Genomic DNA, 13,571 nt, shown 5'->3' on the forward strand with positions numbered 1-13,571 from the left:
TAAGAGAAACTTGCTGGTTAGAGGTTCAGATCTTTAGACAACATCTCATTGATAGAATAGATCTAATGTCTATAACAGTTAAAGAATCTATTCCAAAACTGATTGATTACTTGATAATAAATTTACAGCATAAAGTTTCTGATAAAGGTAAACTTTCATATATACATAAAATTATCAGACAAGAAACTTTTTACAATGTAGATTCATACTGGAATTATTTCACCTCTATTAATGGGGACCCACCAACTCAACAAGATAAACAATATATATTGGAATCTGCTTATAGAACTACATCTTCCATTGTCTGGAGACTTTATACATGGAAATTTTTACATAGATCTTTTTATACACCTTTGATGATGAATAAAATTAATAATAAAGATAATCTATGTAAGAGATGTAATGTAGAAATTAATGCTGACTGGGCTCATATGTTTTATGACTGTATGAAGTTGAAAGAATACTGGAAGTCAATTAATGAATTTTTGCAGGCTCTTTTTACAGATAATTTCATTATTTCTAAGTCTCTTATATTATTCAACACACCTGTACCTCAATGTGTTAAAAAGATTAAGCTTCCCTTGTTATGGTCTATCCTAGCAGTGGCTAGGAAAATAATAACTAGAAATTGGATTTCAGATACACCTCCTTCGTTCAATGAATTTAAAAATGTTATGAATATAATGTGTCATATGGAAATAAGCACAATTAGAATGAGAACAACTAGAAAAACATCACATTTTATTGTATGGGATAATTTACAAAATTTGTTAAAAAAATTCTAATTTCAATAGCACAGTATTTTAGTTTAATTAATTGATCTGATTGTAGTGGATGTCTTTGTAAATACTTTAGTTGTTTTGTTGAATATTATAATAATACCTATTTTTAATTATTTGTATAAAATTGTTATGATATTTCTCTTATATGTTAAAACAATAAACTTGTTTTAAAAAAAAAAAAGAATCCAAGAGAGGACAGTTAGTGAGTTTAAAGGCTAGCATTAAGGCAGTTGTAGTATGTAACTGTGTCCCTGCATCCAAAATGGTCCTGAAAAGAACAGACTCTCACAAGAGATCCACTTTAAAACCTCTTGTAGATCTGGGGGAGGGATCAAAATTGTCTACCTATTTTTAAGTTCCAGTTAAGTATAGTCAGCTACAGGAAGAAGAAAAAGCTCCTCAATGGGCAGACAAGACTGGAAAAGCTTGCCATGATGCAGAGCGCATCACAACTGCAGGAGGAGACAGGAAATCCTCTATCACAATTACTTGAACACCTGTTCCTGTTTAAGAAGGAAAGGCTTTAATTTAACGGGCTTTAATTTTAACTAACTTAGCACACTTGGTCTTAATGGAAAACTGTTTTGACAGATTTAGCTAATTTTAATAAAAACAATTTCTTAGACAATTTATCAGACCTAGACAGGACTGGCTTTACTGCAGTAATGGGAGAAAAAAACAGATATAATAGAAGATTACAGCACCTTCTCTTCTAACATTTAAGGGCACCAGACAAATAAAATGGCTGGTTTCTGTTTCTAAACAGGCCCACTGCTGGGATTTGGCATTAATCTAAAGTTCTAACTGAAAAATGCAAAGTTGATTCCTTAGCCTCTTTAATGTAGTCTCATTAAAATCTGCACAAAATTTACAAGCTTCTGATTCTTGCTGAGGACCAGACCAAAACACATGACTATCAGCACAGGCTATTTGCTTGAAACTGGAAATTGGAAGTGAGAGCCATGATGGCTGAAAGTGGACCAAAATCAAAGAGCAGAGAAAAATGATGGAAAAAAAATCTACTCTGAGACCATAAGTGAAGACAATCCCAAACTAGAAAAATAAAGTGACAAAACAGACGAAAAGGCACATTAATTTCAACAAAAACCTCAAAATGTGAAAAAAAAAGTCACTAATCTGTACTCTACAACTGCACAGAAAGATATAAACTGGAATGATTTTTTACTTTTTTTCTGAAAGATTATGCAACCTGGTGTCACAGTCTCTAACAGAACACACATTTAGCAGCTGAAAGACACTGAAGAATGGAGGAGAAAGACACAATGCATGATGGGAAGGAGGACATGAAAAGGCAGCCCAGGAATATTTTATCTATGAAAAATACAACCACAAGACACAAAACAATTCACCTCTCGAGAAACATCAAAGCATACCACCATGAAAGGAACGAGGCAAGAAAATGCTGTAAACTTTTATTTTTCACTTTCTGGTACCTCGACCTTTCGCCTTCGAAAGGCCGAGGTACCAGAAAGTGAAAAATAAAAGTTTACAGCATTTCCTTGCATCGTTCTTTCATGATGGTATGCTTTGATATTTTATCTATGAAGCAGAACATAAACAGTAACCCAAGTCCAGGAGGATCTCTTTAGGCCAAAATGTCACGTATACACAAAGTACCCATACAAAACCTAAAGGAGTGCAGCAACACCTACTTCTCATATCACACTTGTTCTTTACGTAGGCACAGGGATACTAAATAAGCTGTAGTTCTTCTCAAATCCAGCCCTCAGCAAAGTAAATGGCTACAAGGTGGCTGAATCAGTAGATCACAGGAACAATGCCAAAAGAAATACCCACCTTTATCAGTCAATGTGCTGTCTGCTTCAGCCTGAATGTCTGGCCCACATGCCTTTTTCTGGGGTGAGTGCAGTTCTTGGAGGTAGTGGTGTCCTGCCTCACACTGCCATACAGCTCTGGTGGAAAACCCAAAGACAGATTCAAGTTCACACAATACTGGCTCATAGGGGCAGCAGTTATGGTGATCTTCATACCAGACTGCCAAATTCCTTAAAGAGTTCACACTATTTCGCCTTCCTGAAGAGAAAGTCAAAGCAGGAGAAAAGTTACATTGTGACAATCAGCAGAAAGACACAGTTGTAACAACAGCACAAACTTCATCAGAATAAAATTCACAAACTACAGAATCAGTAATTAAGGAATACTCAAGTAAGCTTTCTGTGGTGGCGGCTACAGTCATAGCAGTTCTGATTTTCCTGGTAATCCCACCCAGACTGAAATTAATATGCATCATTTGTCAGAGTATTTTCCAAAAAGTTTTCCAAGCAGTCCTCTTTCACACTTCACTTCCTGCCACATTATCCTGAAGAATCAGAGCACCTTAAATAAATGTGCAATTTGTTCAAGAGTATGCAAAACCTGCAATCGTTTTTCTTCTCTTTCTTCATCAGGGTGTACAAAATCAGATGCATCTTCTAATCAAACTAGTTTTACTATTCTGGAGGGCCCAAGCAAACAAACTCTTCAAGCTGCTTCCTATTATTTTATTCTCCTGTGAATGTATACATTCCCCCACGTGGAGGAGAATTGTGCAACTGGGTTTAGAGGAAATCATCACACTGACTGAGGGGGCCTTAATTTATTTATTTAATTTTACATTTGTTTACCGAAAAAGTCTGACTGGACACAGGTCCTTTTTCAGCAGAGGCCCAGGGAGAAAAGCTATAAGAATAACACAGACATACATTGTAAAAATAAAATTAACAATAATAAAAGTAAATTGTAGTAGTATACAAATTCAGCAATAGTACAAAACTGGGCAATACAGTATTTCTTCTTCTTTCGGCTTTTCCCGATTAGGGGTCGCCACAGCGGATCACCTGTCCACTCATGATTGGCAGTGGAGTTTTACGGTGTCGAGTTGCCAACCCAGCACCCAACCTTTCACAGAAGGCACACACATGCATGCACGCACTCACACCTAAGGTCAATTTAGTGTGTCCAATCCACCTACAGCATTGTCTTTGGGATGTGGGAGGAAACCGGAGCATCCAGAGGAAACATACACGACCACAGGGAGGACATGCAGACTCCGCACAGAAGGTACCTCAGCCGTGGATCAAACCAGAGAACCTCTTGCTGTGAGGTGGCAGCGCTAACCGCTGCACCACTGCGGCAATACAGTACTTATGAGGTTAAAATATCAGGACACGAGATACACGAGTATATACAAGTAGATAAACAGCAAGGCAAGTTACAATAGAAATGAGAGAAACAAATGAAGTACGATAGCACTAACTGAGCAAAGCCGTGGTTAAGTATACAGAACTGAGTTAAACAGGAGGCTTGCAAGAACAGAGCCATTTGTTTACTAAGTGGGGAGTTAGGAGCTCTTTGAATTGTACTATGGAGCAGTTAGAGGAAACAGAGGTAGGCAGTTTATTCTACATTTTAGGCCACACAGAAGCACAATGTGTAGACAAGCACAATGAGAGAGTTCCAACTACCTGAACTGTAAAGCAAAGTACAGTTGTGTACCTACCATAAATGTAGATGTTTGAGTGTATTCACTGTTGCAATCATTACTCTTGGGTTATCCTGCTGGCAGGCTACCCGCAGTCGGCCCGAGTTCCAAAGTCTAGGTCCGGTGTCGGCTGCTGTCGCCTCTTCCCTGACGTCAGTGCTCCAGGGGTATAAAAGATGCAGCCAACTCCATTTTCTTCAGTTTTTCTTGCCCCAGATGTCAGGTGCCCCAAATAGGTAGGCTGAAAAATTTATCAATAAGAAATGCATACACAAAAATACCATTTTCTTCATCTACAAGCAAATACACCAAAAAGGTTGTATAGGATAGAGAAGTGCAGATAAGTCCCAGCAAAGAGAAGGGGGAAGGTGGGTGGGTAACCTGCACTGCAACAGTGAATACACTCGAACATCTACATTTATGGTAGGTACACAACTGTACTATGTTCATCGTGTTTCACTGTTGCAGTCATTACTCTTGGGTTGAATCCCAAAGCTGAGGAAGGGTGGCTGGGCTAAATAGGATTAGGAGCAGCTATGAGGCCCCGCAGAACTGCAGTGGCGAAGCCTGCTCTGGACTCAGAGTAGAGAGGCAAGTGGTAGTGCTTTGTAAAGGTGTGCACTCAACTCCAAGTTGCAGCCTCTAAGATTTCTTTGGTTGGTACTCCTCTGAGGAAGGCTGCTGAAGTGGCTACTGCTCTGGTGGAATGAGGCCTAATGCCCTTAGGCACTGATTTGCCATGTTGAGAATAGCAGAAACGGATGCAATGGCCTATCCATTTAGAAATGGTCTGTTTTGAGATGGCCTTTCCTTGCGATCCTGCAGCATATGACACTAGAAGTTGCTCAGTCTTTCTGAAAGCTTTAGTTCTGTCCAAGTAGAAATGTAACTGCCTGTGTATGTCCAAAGAATGCAGAATTTTCTCACCCTTGTTCTGTGGATTTGGGTAAAAGGTAGGCAAGTGAATGGTTTGATTGAGGGCCACACTGGACATGGACACTACCTTAGGCATAAATGTAGGGTTTGTCCTCAGAGAAACCCTGTCTGGATGAAAAATGATGAAAGGTTCCACAGCCATGAGTGCTTGCAACTCCGGCACTCGCCTTGCAGAGGTAATAGCTAGGAGCAGAGCTGTTTTCCAGGATAAGAATTTAATGTCCGTTGTTGATGCTGGCTCGAAAGGAGGCATTGTGAGTTTTTCTAAAACAAAATTGACGTACCAGGCCGGAATTGGTGCTCTCCTTTGAGGCCTAATTTTTTGGCCCCTCTGAGGTACTGCCTTATTAAAGGGTGAGAAAAGATAGGTGGTTCCATATTGTAATGTGCAGAAATGGCAGAGGCATGAATCTTAATTGATGAGAAAGAAAGGCCTTTGTTCAGCATCTCAGTCAGGTATTGTAAAATCTGAGGAATGTTTGGTACAGTCGTGTCAATGCCTTGTTCCTGGTTCCAAGCACAGAATCTCTTCCATTTTTCTGCATAAGACTTTCTGGTACTGGGCCTCCTGGCCTCCAAGATAACATCCATAACAGCTTTTGAAAGAGGAGTGTTCAGAATGGCTACATTATCTGCCATGCTGCCAGATTTAAGGTCCTGAGTTGGCTGTGCAGGATTTGATTGTTTTGTTGGGTCAGTAAGTGAGAAGTTTGAGGCAATATCCATGCTGGACCTTGAGACAAGCTCTTCAGGATTGGGTACCAGTGCTGGCATGGCCAGTCCGGTGCAATCAGAATAATTTTTGGCTTCTCTTGTCTGACCTTTAGGAGTACTCTGGGAAGGAGAGGTAGTGGGGGAAAAGCATATACTGTTAGATTTTTCCAGCTGAATGATAGGGCGTCCACTTTCCATGCTTGCTTGTGGTAAATCCGTGTGCAAAATTTCTGCAACTGACAGTTGTGAGGGGAGGCAAATAGATCTATGTCTGGGCATCCCCATTTCCTTATTATCATCCTGAAGACTTGTGGATCCAGTTTCCATTCGTGGGGATCCATGAGGTTTCTGCTTAGTTCGTCTGCCAGGGTATTTGTTTTTCCTGGCAGGAATTGTGCTTGCAGGTGAACTTGAAAGGCCAATGCTGTGTCCCATAATATCATTGCTTGTCTGCAGAGGGGGTAGAAATGAGTACCTCCCTGCTTGTTTATGTACCACATGACCGTAGTGTTGTCTGTCTTTATCAGTAATTGTCCTGGATGAAGCAGGTCCTTGAAAGCTGTCAGGGCATTTTGAACAGCTAACATCTCTTTTTGATTGATGTGAAGATGCATCTGGTTTGCAGGCCATGTGCCTGAATACATTTTCCTGCCATATGGGCCCCCTAGGCATAATCTGATGCATCCGTTGTCAGTGTTTGTCTGGCTGTGGGTAAACTGAATGGCAGACCCTTGTTGTGGTAACAGGCTTCTGCCCACCATCGAAACTCCTGTTGTAGGCAGGGAATGAGCAATTACTGTCTCCAGGCTGTGGCAATGCTGAGTCCAAACACTTTTCAGATACCATTGTAGTTTCCTCATATGCAGTCTGGCATATGGAATTAGTAGAATGCAGGATGCCATGAAACCCAAGGCCTGCAGGATTTTCCTTGCAGATAAGTGGGTTTTTGTTGCCAAATTTCTTGAAGTAAGTAGTCAGTTGTTTTTGTTTGTCTGGCGTGAGATAAGCCATCTGGGCAGTTGTATTTAAGCTTGCGTCCAGGAATATTATCTCTTGAGAAGGCACTAGTTTTGATTTCTTTTCGTTTACTGTGTACCCAAGGCCAATTAGTAATCTTTTTACAAACGCCAGATGCTTTAGAAGAGTGTCTTTGTTCTCTGCTTGAATTAGGCAGTCGTCCAAGTAGGGATAAATTTGAATTCCTTTTTGTCTGCAAAACGCAATTACTGGTGCCAGGCACTTTGCAAAGATCCTGGGTGCAGTAGATAAGCCAAAAAACAGTGCAGAGAATTGGTGATGCATTGAACCAGCTATGAATCTGAGGTATCTTCTGCGAGATTGTCTGATTGGGACATGCAGGTATGCCGCTTTTAGGTCCAAAGTTACTAGCCAAGACCTCTTGCCCAGCATGGCCAGTAGCTGCTGAAGAGTCAACATCTTAAATTTTGGAACTTCCAGAAACGTATTTAGTATAGATAGGTCCAGAATTGGTCTCCAGGATTTGTCCTTCCTGGGTACTAGAAAAAGTTTGGAGTAAAATCCTTGCCCCTGCTTTTGTTGTGGTACTTGCTGAATGGCCCTCATGTCCATGAGGGCTGTAATTTGTTTTTGTGCCTCTGCCCATTGATTGTGTGGCAGGCCTGGCATGCCCTTTGACCTTGGTAGGGTGTGAAAGTGAAACCTGTAGCCTTGGGACACTATGTTCAGAACCCATTTGTCTTGGGTAACCATTGCCAATTTGATGAAAAAAGTGCTAGTTTTCCCCCTAAGGGGGCTGTCAAAAGGAAACTGCTTGGAACTGGTAGAGGAAGGTCATTGGGACTGTTTCCTGTAAGGCTGTGATTTGTCTTCTCTGCTTTTGGAGGTAGGAGCACCCCATTGTTTAGGCCTGTATGAGCCTTGGGGCTGAGATCTGCCTCTGGGACGCCTGTATCTGCCTCTTTGTGGTCTGTCTGAGACTGGAAAGGACCAATTTTTAGAAGGCCAGTTCCTGCTAAACCTGGGTGGCTGTACCTGTAAGAAATCCTTGACTGTCTGCATGGATTTTGCTTTAGCCTCCATTTTTTTCAACACCTCTTCTGCTTTAGTACCAAACAAAGTATCATGCTGTAATGGTGCATCTAATAATTTTGCTTTAACATGATCAGGCAGATTTTGTTCCTTTAACTAATCATGCCTTCAAATAACAGAACCTGTAACAGCGGCCCTGCAAGAGGCCTCCAGTGAATCATAACCACATTGCAAAGTATGCTTTCCCACTTGTTCAGTTGCATGCAATAAATCCTGCAATTCCTTGTTCTCTGAACATTCAGTATTTGTCAACATTTTCTGTTTAAGTAGTGATATTAAATATTGCTGATATTTAAGCATATGAAATTGACAATTTAAAGCCCTTACAGCCAGGGTGGCAGAAGTGTATACTTTTTTCCCCCATCTGTCTAGAGCCCTAGAATCCCTATCAGAGGGGACAGGTTTTTTTGCAGTGGAAGCCTTAACCCCCTTGGGACCCTGAGATATAGTTTCTGGGTCAGCAGCGGGGTTTTTATATAGGAATTTATGAGAATCCGGGACCCTGTAGTATCTGTCTGGCTTAGCAGGTAAAGAGTCAGGGGATAGTCCGGACTCTGAAAATACATCATCTACAATGTCTAAAACAGGAGGAATGGCAAGGGGTCTATGCTGACGAAGAAGCAGGAAGTCTCTGAGCCTTTTCTTAGACTCAGAATAATCTTGGCTCTCCCAGTGGAAATGCTCTCTCATATTTTGCAGTGTTTCCCCAAAGGAATAGTCTCAGGAGGAGAGGCTGAAGGAATGGACTCTTCAGCATCAGAATCCTCATAAGGAAGTATGGAGAAATCCTGTTTAGAAGAGGAATCAGAGGAAATAAGATACCTGATCAGAAGAATCATACTCTGTCTCTTGCCTAGGTCTCTTATCAGGAGGGGGATGAGAGCCCCTGATCAAAGTAATTAGGTCTTCAGCCATTTTGAGCATCTGTTTTTTTAGGCATGGTAGTCTGAATAGTAAAATGCTGTACTTGTTTCTTTGTCTTTAGAGCTGCTTTAGTCTTTGCCTTTGAAGATGAGGATGGCTTAATATATAGTTGTGTAGGTCTGAAGACACCCTCAGAAGCCGATGCCTGCTCAGCGGCTCCGGATCCATCTGAGGGATTGATTTCCGAGTGTCCAATACCTGAGTATCCAAAGGCCCATTCGGCTCCACGTGGGAGTCGGTAGCAGCCTGTGGCTCTGAGGTAGTGGGTGCCAGGGGCTGCGAAGTCCCTCACTGAGAACCGGCGACTGGCCTAGAAGAGAATTAGTCGTCGGTTTTGGACCTCGGATGCCTATCCTTGTCCTTGCGGTTTTTGTAAACTCTGGTTGTCGGCTGTTCCACCGGCATTATATTATTAAATCTTCGGCCAAAGTAATGAAAAGCAAAACTGAACCGACGCTTGATAGTGCGTTGGTTGAATCTAGCACAAAACCGACAGCTAGCAACGTTGTGATCAGGACCTAGGCAAGGAATATAGTAAGAGTGAAAATCCTTATGAGGTATTTGCTTCCCACAAGAAATACAATTGTTAACTTTTTTTTTACTGGAGCAAGAAAAAAGTTTCCCCAACGGGGTACTTAGCTTTAATGAAGACTTCGGCTCTGAAATTCAGCCTTGAAAATCCCAGGAGTCGGCCGACCGGCACCTGCGAACTGCCCCTGCCCCGGGCACCGCGCGGCAAGAAAGACTGAAGAAAATGGTGTCGGCTGCATCTTTTATACCCCTGGCGCACTGCACTGACGTCAGGGAAGAGGCGACAGCAACCGACGCCAGACCTAGACTTTGGAACTCGGGCCGACTGCGGGTAGTCTGCCAGCAGGATAACCCAAGAGTAATGACTGCAACAGTGAAACACGATGAACATCAGCTAACTTTAAATGCTGAGCACAGCAAATCCCCTTATTATCCACCTCATACTGGGCAAGAGAAAGAGACAGCAATTCATCAAATGCTTGATCCATGCCTTCATGGCTAACCCTCTGGCAGCCAGTATAATGCCAAATTCCACCTTTCAATTACCTATATGGATGCTAGTCTTTTAACCTGCAAGCTAACTTCTTAATGGACGTTAAATGTAAGACAGCATACTTTTAGACTTCTCTCTGGGAAAAAGATCTACCTCTTGTCCTTTGAGACATAGGAAGCATAAATTATAGCTGGACAAGGTACAGTGAAGCAGAAACTACCCGAGCTTCACTTACCTTTAATAAAAATTAGCGTACACAGCAGCAACCTACAGTAATACTTGTATGAGCTACCTTGAATGCACCACTCCTATAGTACAGCAAAGGCAGCCAGTGTGCAGTGCTACTGAAATTAAAGTTATGAGCATTCGCATGAAGGTCATCCTTCTTCAATAACCTCTAGGAACTGAGCAGCAGGTGTCAAGGCTGCTTGGCACAGTACCAGTCTCTGTGGCTATACCAGTCCAATGTGTGTGTGTGTGTGTGTGTGTGTGTGTGTGTGTGTGTGTGTGTGTGTGTTACAAGATTTGCATTTTTACATTCTTCTCTGTCATGTGGTTTTCGTTATGGCAGAAAGTGAAATGCCACACACTTGAAGTAGCCAGGCAAAGCCTAATGAAATGCAGCAACACTTACTTCTCACAATCACATATGTTCTTTCAGTTGTTAAATGAATGCATAATAAAAATAAAGCAAATAATAGCTGTTAGACACCTTCAGCTTCCCATCAAGGATGGCAAAGCCACCTCTTTCTAGTTAAAAAAGGCAAGGACAGAAATAACATGAAAAGGATTAAGGGACGGCATATTTCCAAAAATGGACCTTTTTACAGCTCTTTCATTATTCAGGTCCCAAGTCAAGACCCATAAGTTCCATATCCATTAAGAAGAGGTCTATGTTCAGTAACTTCTAGGACAGAGCTCTTAACTAATTCTTCTGGTGTCAATCAGCATAGGAGTATATTCCCAGCAAGAAGAGCACCAAAAGAAATCCTGGGCATACAAAATATGTTAACCTTACGGCACCTCACAAATGTGTTCAGGCTACACCATGCTGCTGCTGTTCAAATATTATCTAAGGGGAGTTACAGAAAAGGCTGCAGAAGTAGCCAGTGCTCTGACCGAATGACTTCTATAGGCTGCTGATGCAGACCTACCATGCTTCACAAAGCAAAGAGTGAAACAGCCGGCTGTGCTTGGTAACATTCTTACCCAACAAGAATGTAGCAAATAAAAGGAAGAGATTTCATCTTTTCTGAATTATTTGGTTCAGTAGCTACAAAATCTAAGATGGTTTTTCTACTGACAACCTTGGGTAGAGAGAGAGTAAGCTGTAAGTGCCTTCTGTTCCTTGTGGAAAGCCAGAAAAATAGATTTGACTGAAGGACCTTAGAGGAAATAGCCACCAGAAAGAGGTTATTCCCAAACAATAACTTCATACAAGATGAGTCTGCAGCTTCAGAGAGTGAAGAGGCAACTTCTACAGCATAAAATGAATATCCCACACTACAGGGCAAGGCATGGAAAAATTATGGCCAGAAAGAAAGTTAGAAATGGCCACCAAATGGACACTGAGGGAGGAAATACTCACACACCATAGACAAAAACTTTAGACAGATAAGGAATCTGCTACCTAGGGACAGAAAAAAGGAGTCTAAATGCCCATCAGCTCATGAAACAATGTGCTAGTGCTATTTACACAGAGTTTGCTTTATCACTGCTAAACCTTGTCTGTTTTCTTCAATTTCTGCAAAGGATATGAACAGTTGGCCCGACTATCCTAAAGGCTGTAGCCCTATCCAGATAATACAACTATGAACATACGGGGCAAGTAGGATCCTCTCTCTTTGACTCTCCCTCTCTCTCTCTCTTATTCAGGGAATCAAGGAAGAAAAAAAACAACTCTGCCTCATTCAGAGCTACTTCAGTAATAATCTTCAGCACAAGTCTTTATAGAACCGCATGAATGACTCTTTGTATATAAGGCCTTGGAGTTCCAAGACTTCCTAGCAGGGGTAGCAATAAGGAAGCAGTCTTTCAAGTCAGAAATTTAAAAGATACTTCTACAGCTGGTTCACTCAAAGGATGGTAATGTTAGCTTTTCCACCACAAAATTCAGGTCCCAAGTCAAGACCAGTTTTCTTCTGGGAGGTATAAGGTGGAGGAAGCCCTTTGGGAAATGTCTGACCTGGGGGCGGGGGTGGGGTGAATGATCTAGACATCAGTGGATCACTTGGAGACAAGCAAACAATAAAGGAGACCTTGGACATGGAAGCACTGACTAAGTTGCAGTGTTTAGAAAATGTGCGTAAAGAAGACATGCAGCTGCCTCCAAGACAGACTGGGTGCTAACTCCTCTCAGAAAAGTAGTAGTAGCTGCTGTGGTCCTCGTGAAATCAACTCTTGACATGAAATAGAATCATTTTATCATAACACAAGTTAAAGAAACAGATGCAATGTGCTGTCCATTTAGATATGGTTCGTGTGCCAAGAATTCTCCCCCTCCCTGCCTTTGGCAAAGGAAATAAACATCTGATCTGATTTCCTTAATTTTTTTGCCCTCTTTAAATAAAATGTTATAGTCTGTGGGCATCCAATGAATGCAGAATTCCTTCTCCCTTATTCTGAGATGATGGAAAGAATACATGGAAGCAAATATCGCTCCAAGACAGAAAACTGAGGACAAGAGAAAAAGCAAGCTCAGAAAACTGAGAACAGAAAAAGCAAGCTCAAAAGAGGGCAAGGAGAGTTTCTATAAAGTACAGTTTTGTACCTACCATAAATGTAGATGTCCGAACTGGATAGCATCTGCAGTCATAACAACTGGGTTGTCCTGTCGTCAGGCAGCCCTTCAGTCGGCCGGATTCCAAAGTCCGGGTCCGGCTTCGGCTGATGTCGCACTTCACCCGACGTCATCTCTGTTGGTCTTCGGGTATAAAGGCATCAGCCGACGCCATTTTCCTCAGTGTTTCTTGCCCCAGATGCCAGTAGCCCTCTTGAAGGCTAAAATTTTGGATAAATGCCAATGTTTCCAAAAAGATAGTGGTAAACACAAAAATAAGCATGTATGTACATATATACAACAAATACACCATAAAAGACTCCCCCCCACCAGCTAGCTATTAGGAGGGTAAACACCCTAGGAGTACCACAGAGGGGAAGGAGGAGGGTAATCCTGACTGCAGATGCTATCCAGTTCGACATCTACATTTATGGTAGGTACAAAACTGTACTATGTCCTTCATGGATGCATCTGCAGTCATAACAACTGGGTAGAATACCATAGCCAACTAGGGAGGAGGAAGAAACTAGATTATGGTGTGTTTAGGATCCCTTGCAGTACAGCAGTGGCAAACCCTGCTCGGGATCTGGAATATAGAGGCAAATTATAATGCTTGGCAAATGTATGCACGGAGGTCCAAGTAGCCGCCTCAATAATGTCTTTGGTTGCCACTCCTCGTAAAAAGGCTGTGGTAGTGGCTGTTGCTCTTGTAGAATGAGGTCTTATGTTCTGTGGAATTGGTTTTCCATGGAAGGAGTAACAGAATCGTATGCAATTTCCTATCCATTTGGAGATTGTCTGTTTGGAAATAGCTTTTCCTTCCCTTCCTGTTGCATAGGC

General features: G+C 41.8%; 1 protein-coding gene across 1 annotated transcript in view; it reads right to left on the reverse strand.

Moving 5' to 3' along the window:
- Positions 1 to 13,571, reverse strand: part of ZNF653 (zinc finger protein 653) — an 845,378-nt gene that overhangs the window by 641,095 nt on the left and 190,712 nt on the right. Inside the window, exon 3 of the mRNA XM_044084632.1 lies at positions 2,601 to 2,837. Within this exon, the coding sequence (XP_043940567.1) occupies positions 2,601 to 2,837 (237 nt within the window). The remainder of the gene's footprint in view (positions 1 to 2,600; positions 2,838 to 13,571) is intronic.

This window comes from Protopterus annectens, chromosome 9.part0 (genome assembly GCF_019279795.1).
Source record: "Protopterus annectens isolate FY-2018-M chromosome 9.part0, PAN1.0, whole genome shotgun sequence".
In the NCBI taxonomy this organism is placed as follows: Eukaryota; Metazoa; Chordata; order Ceratodontiformes; family Protopteridae; genus Protopterus; species Protopterus annectens.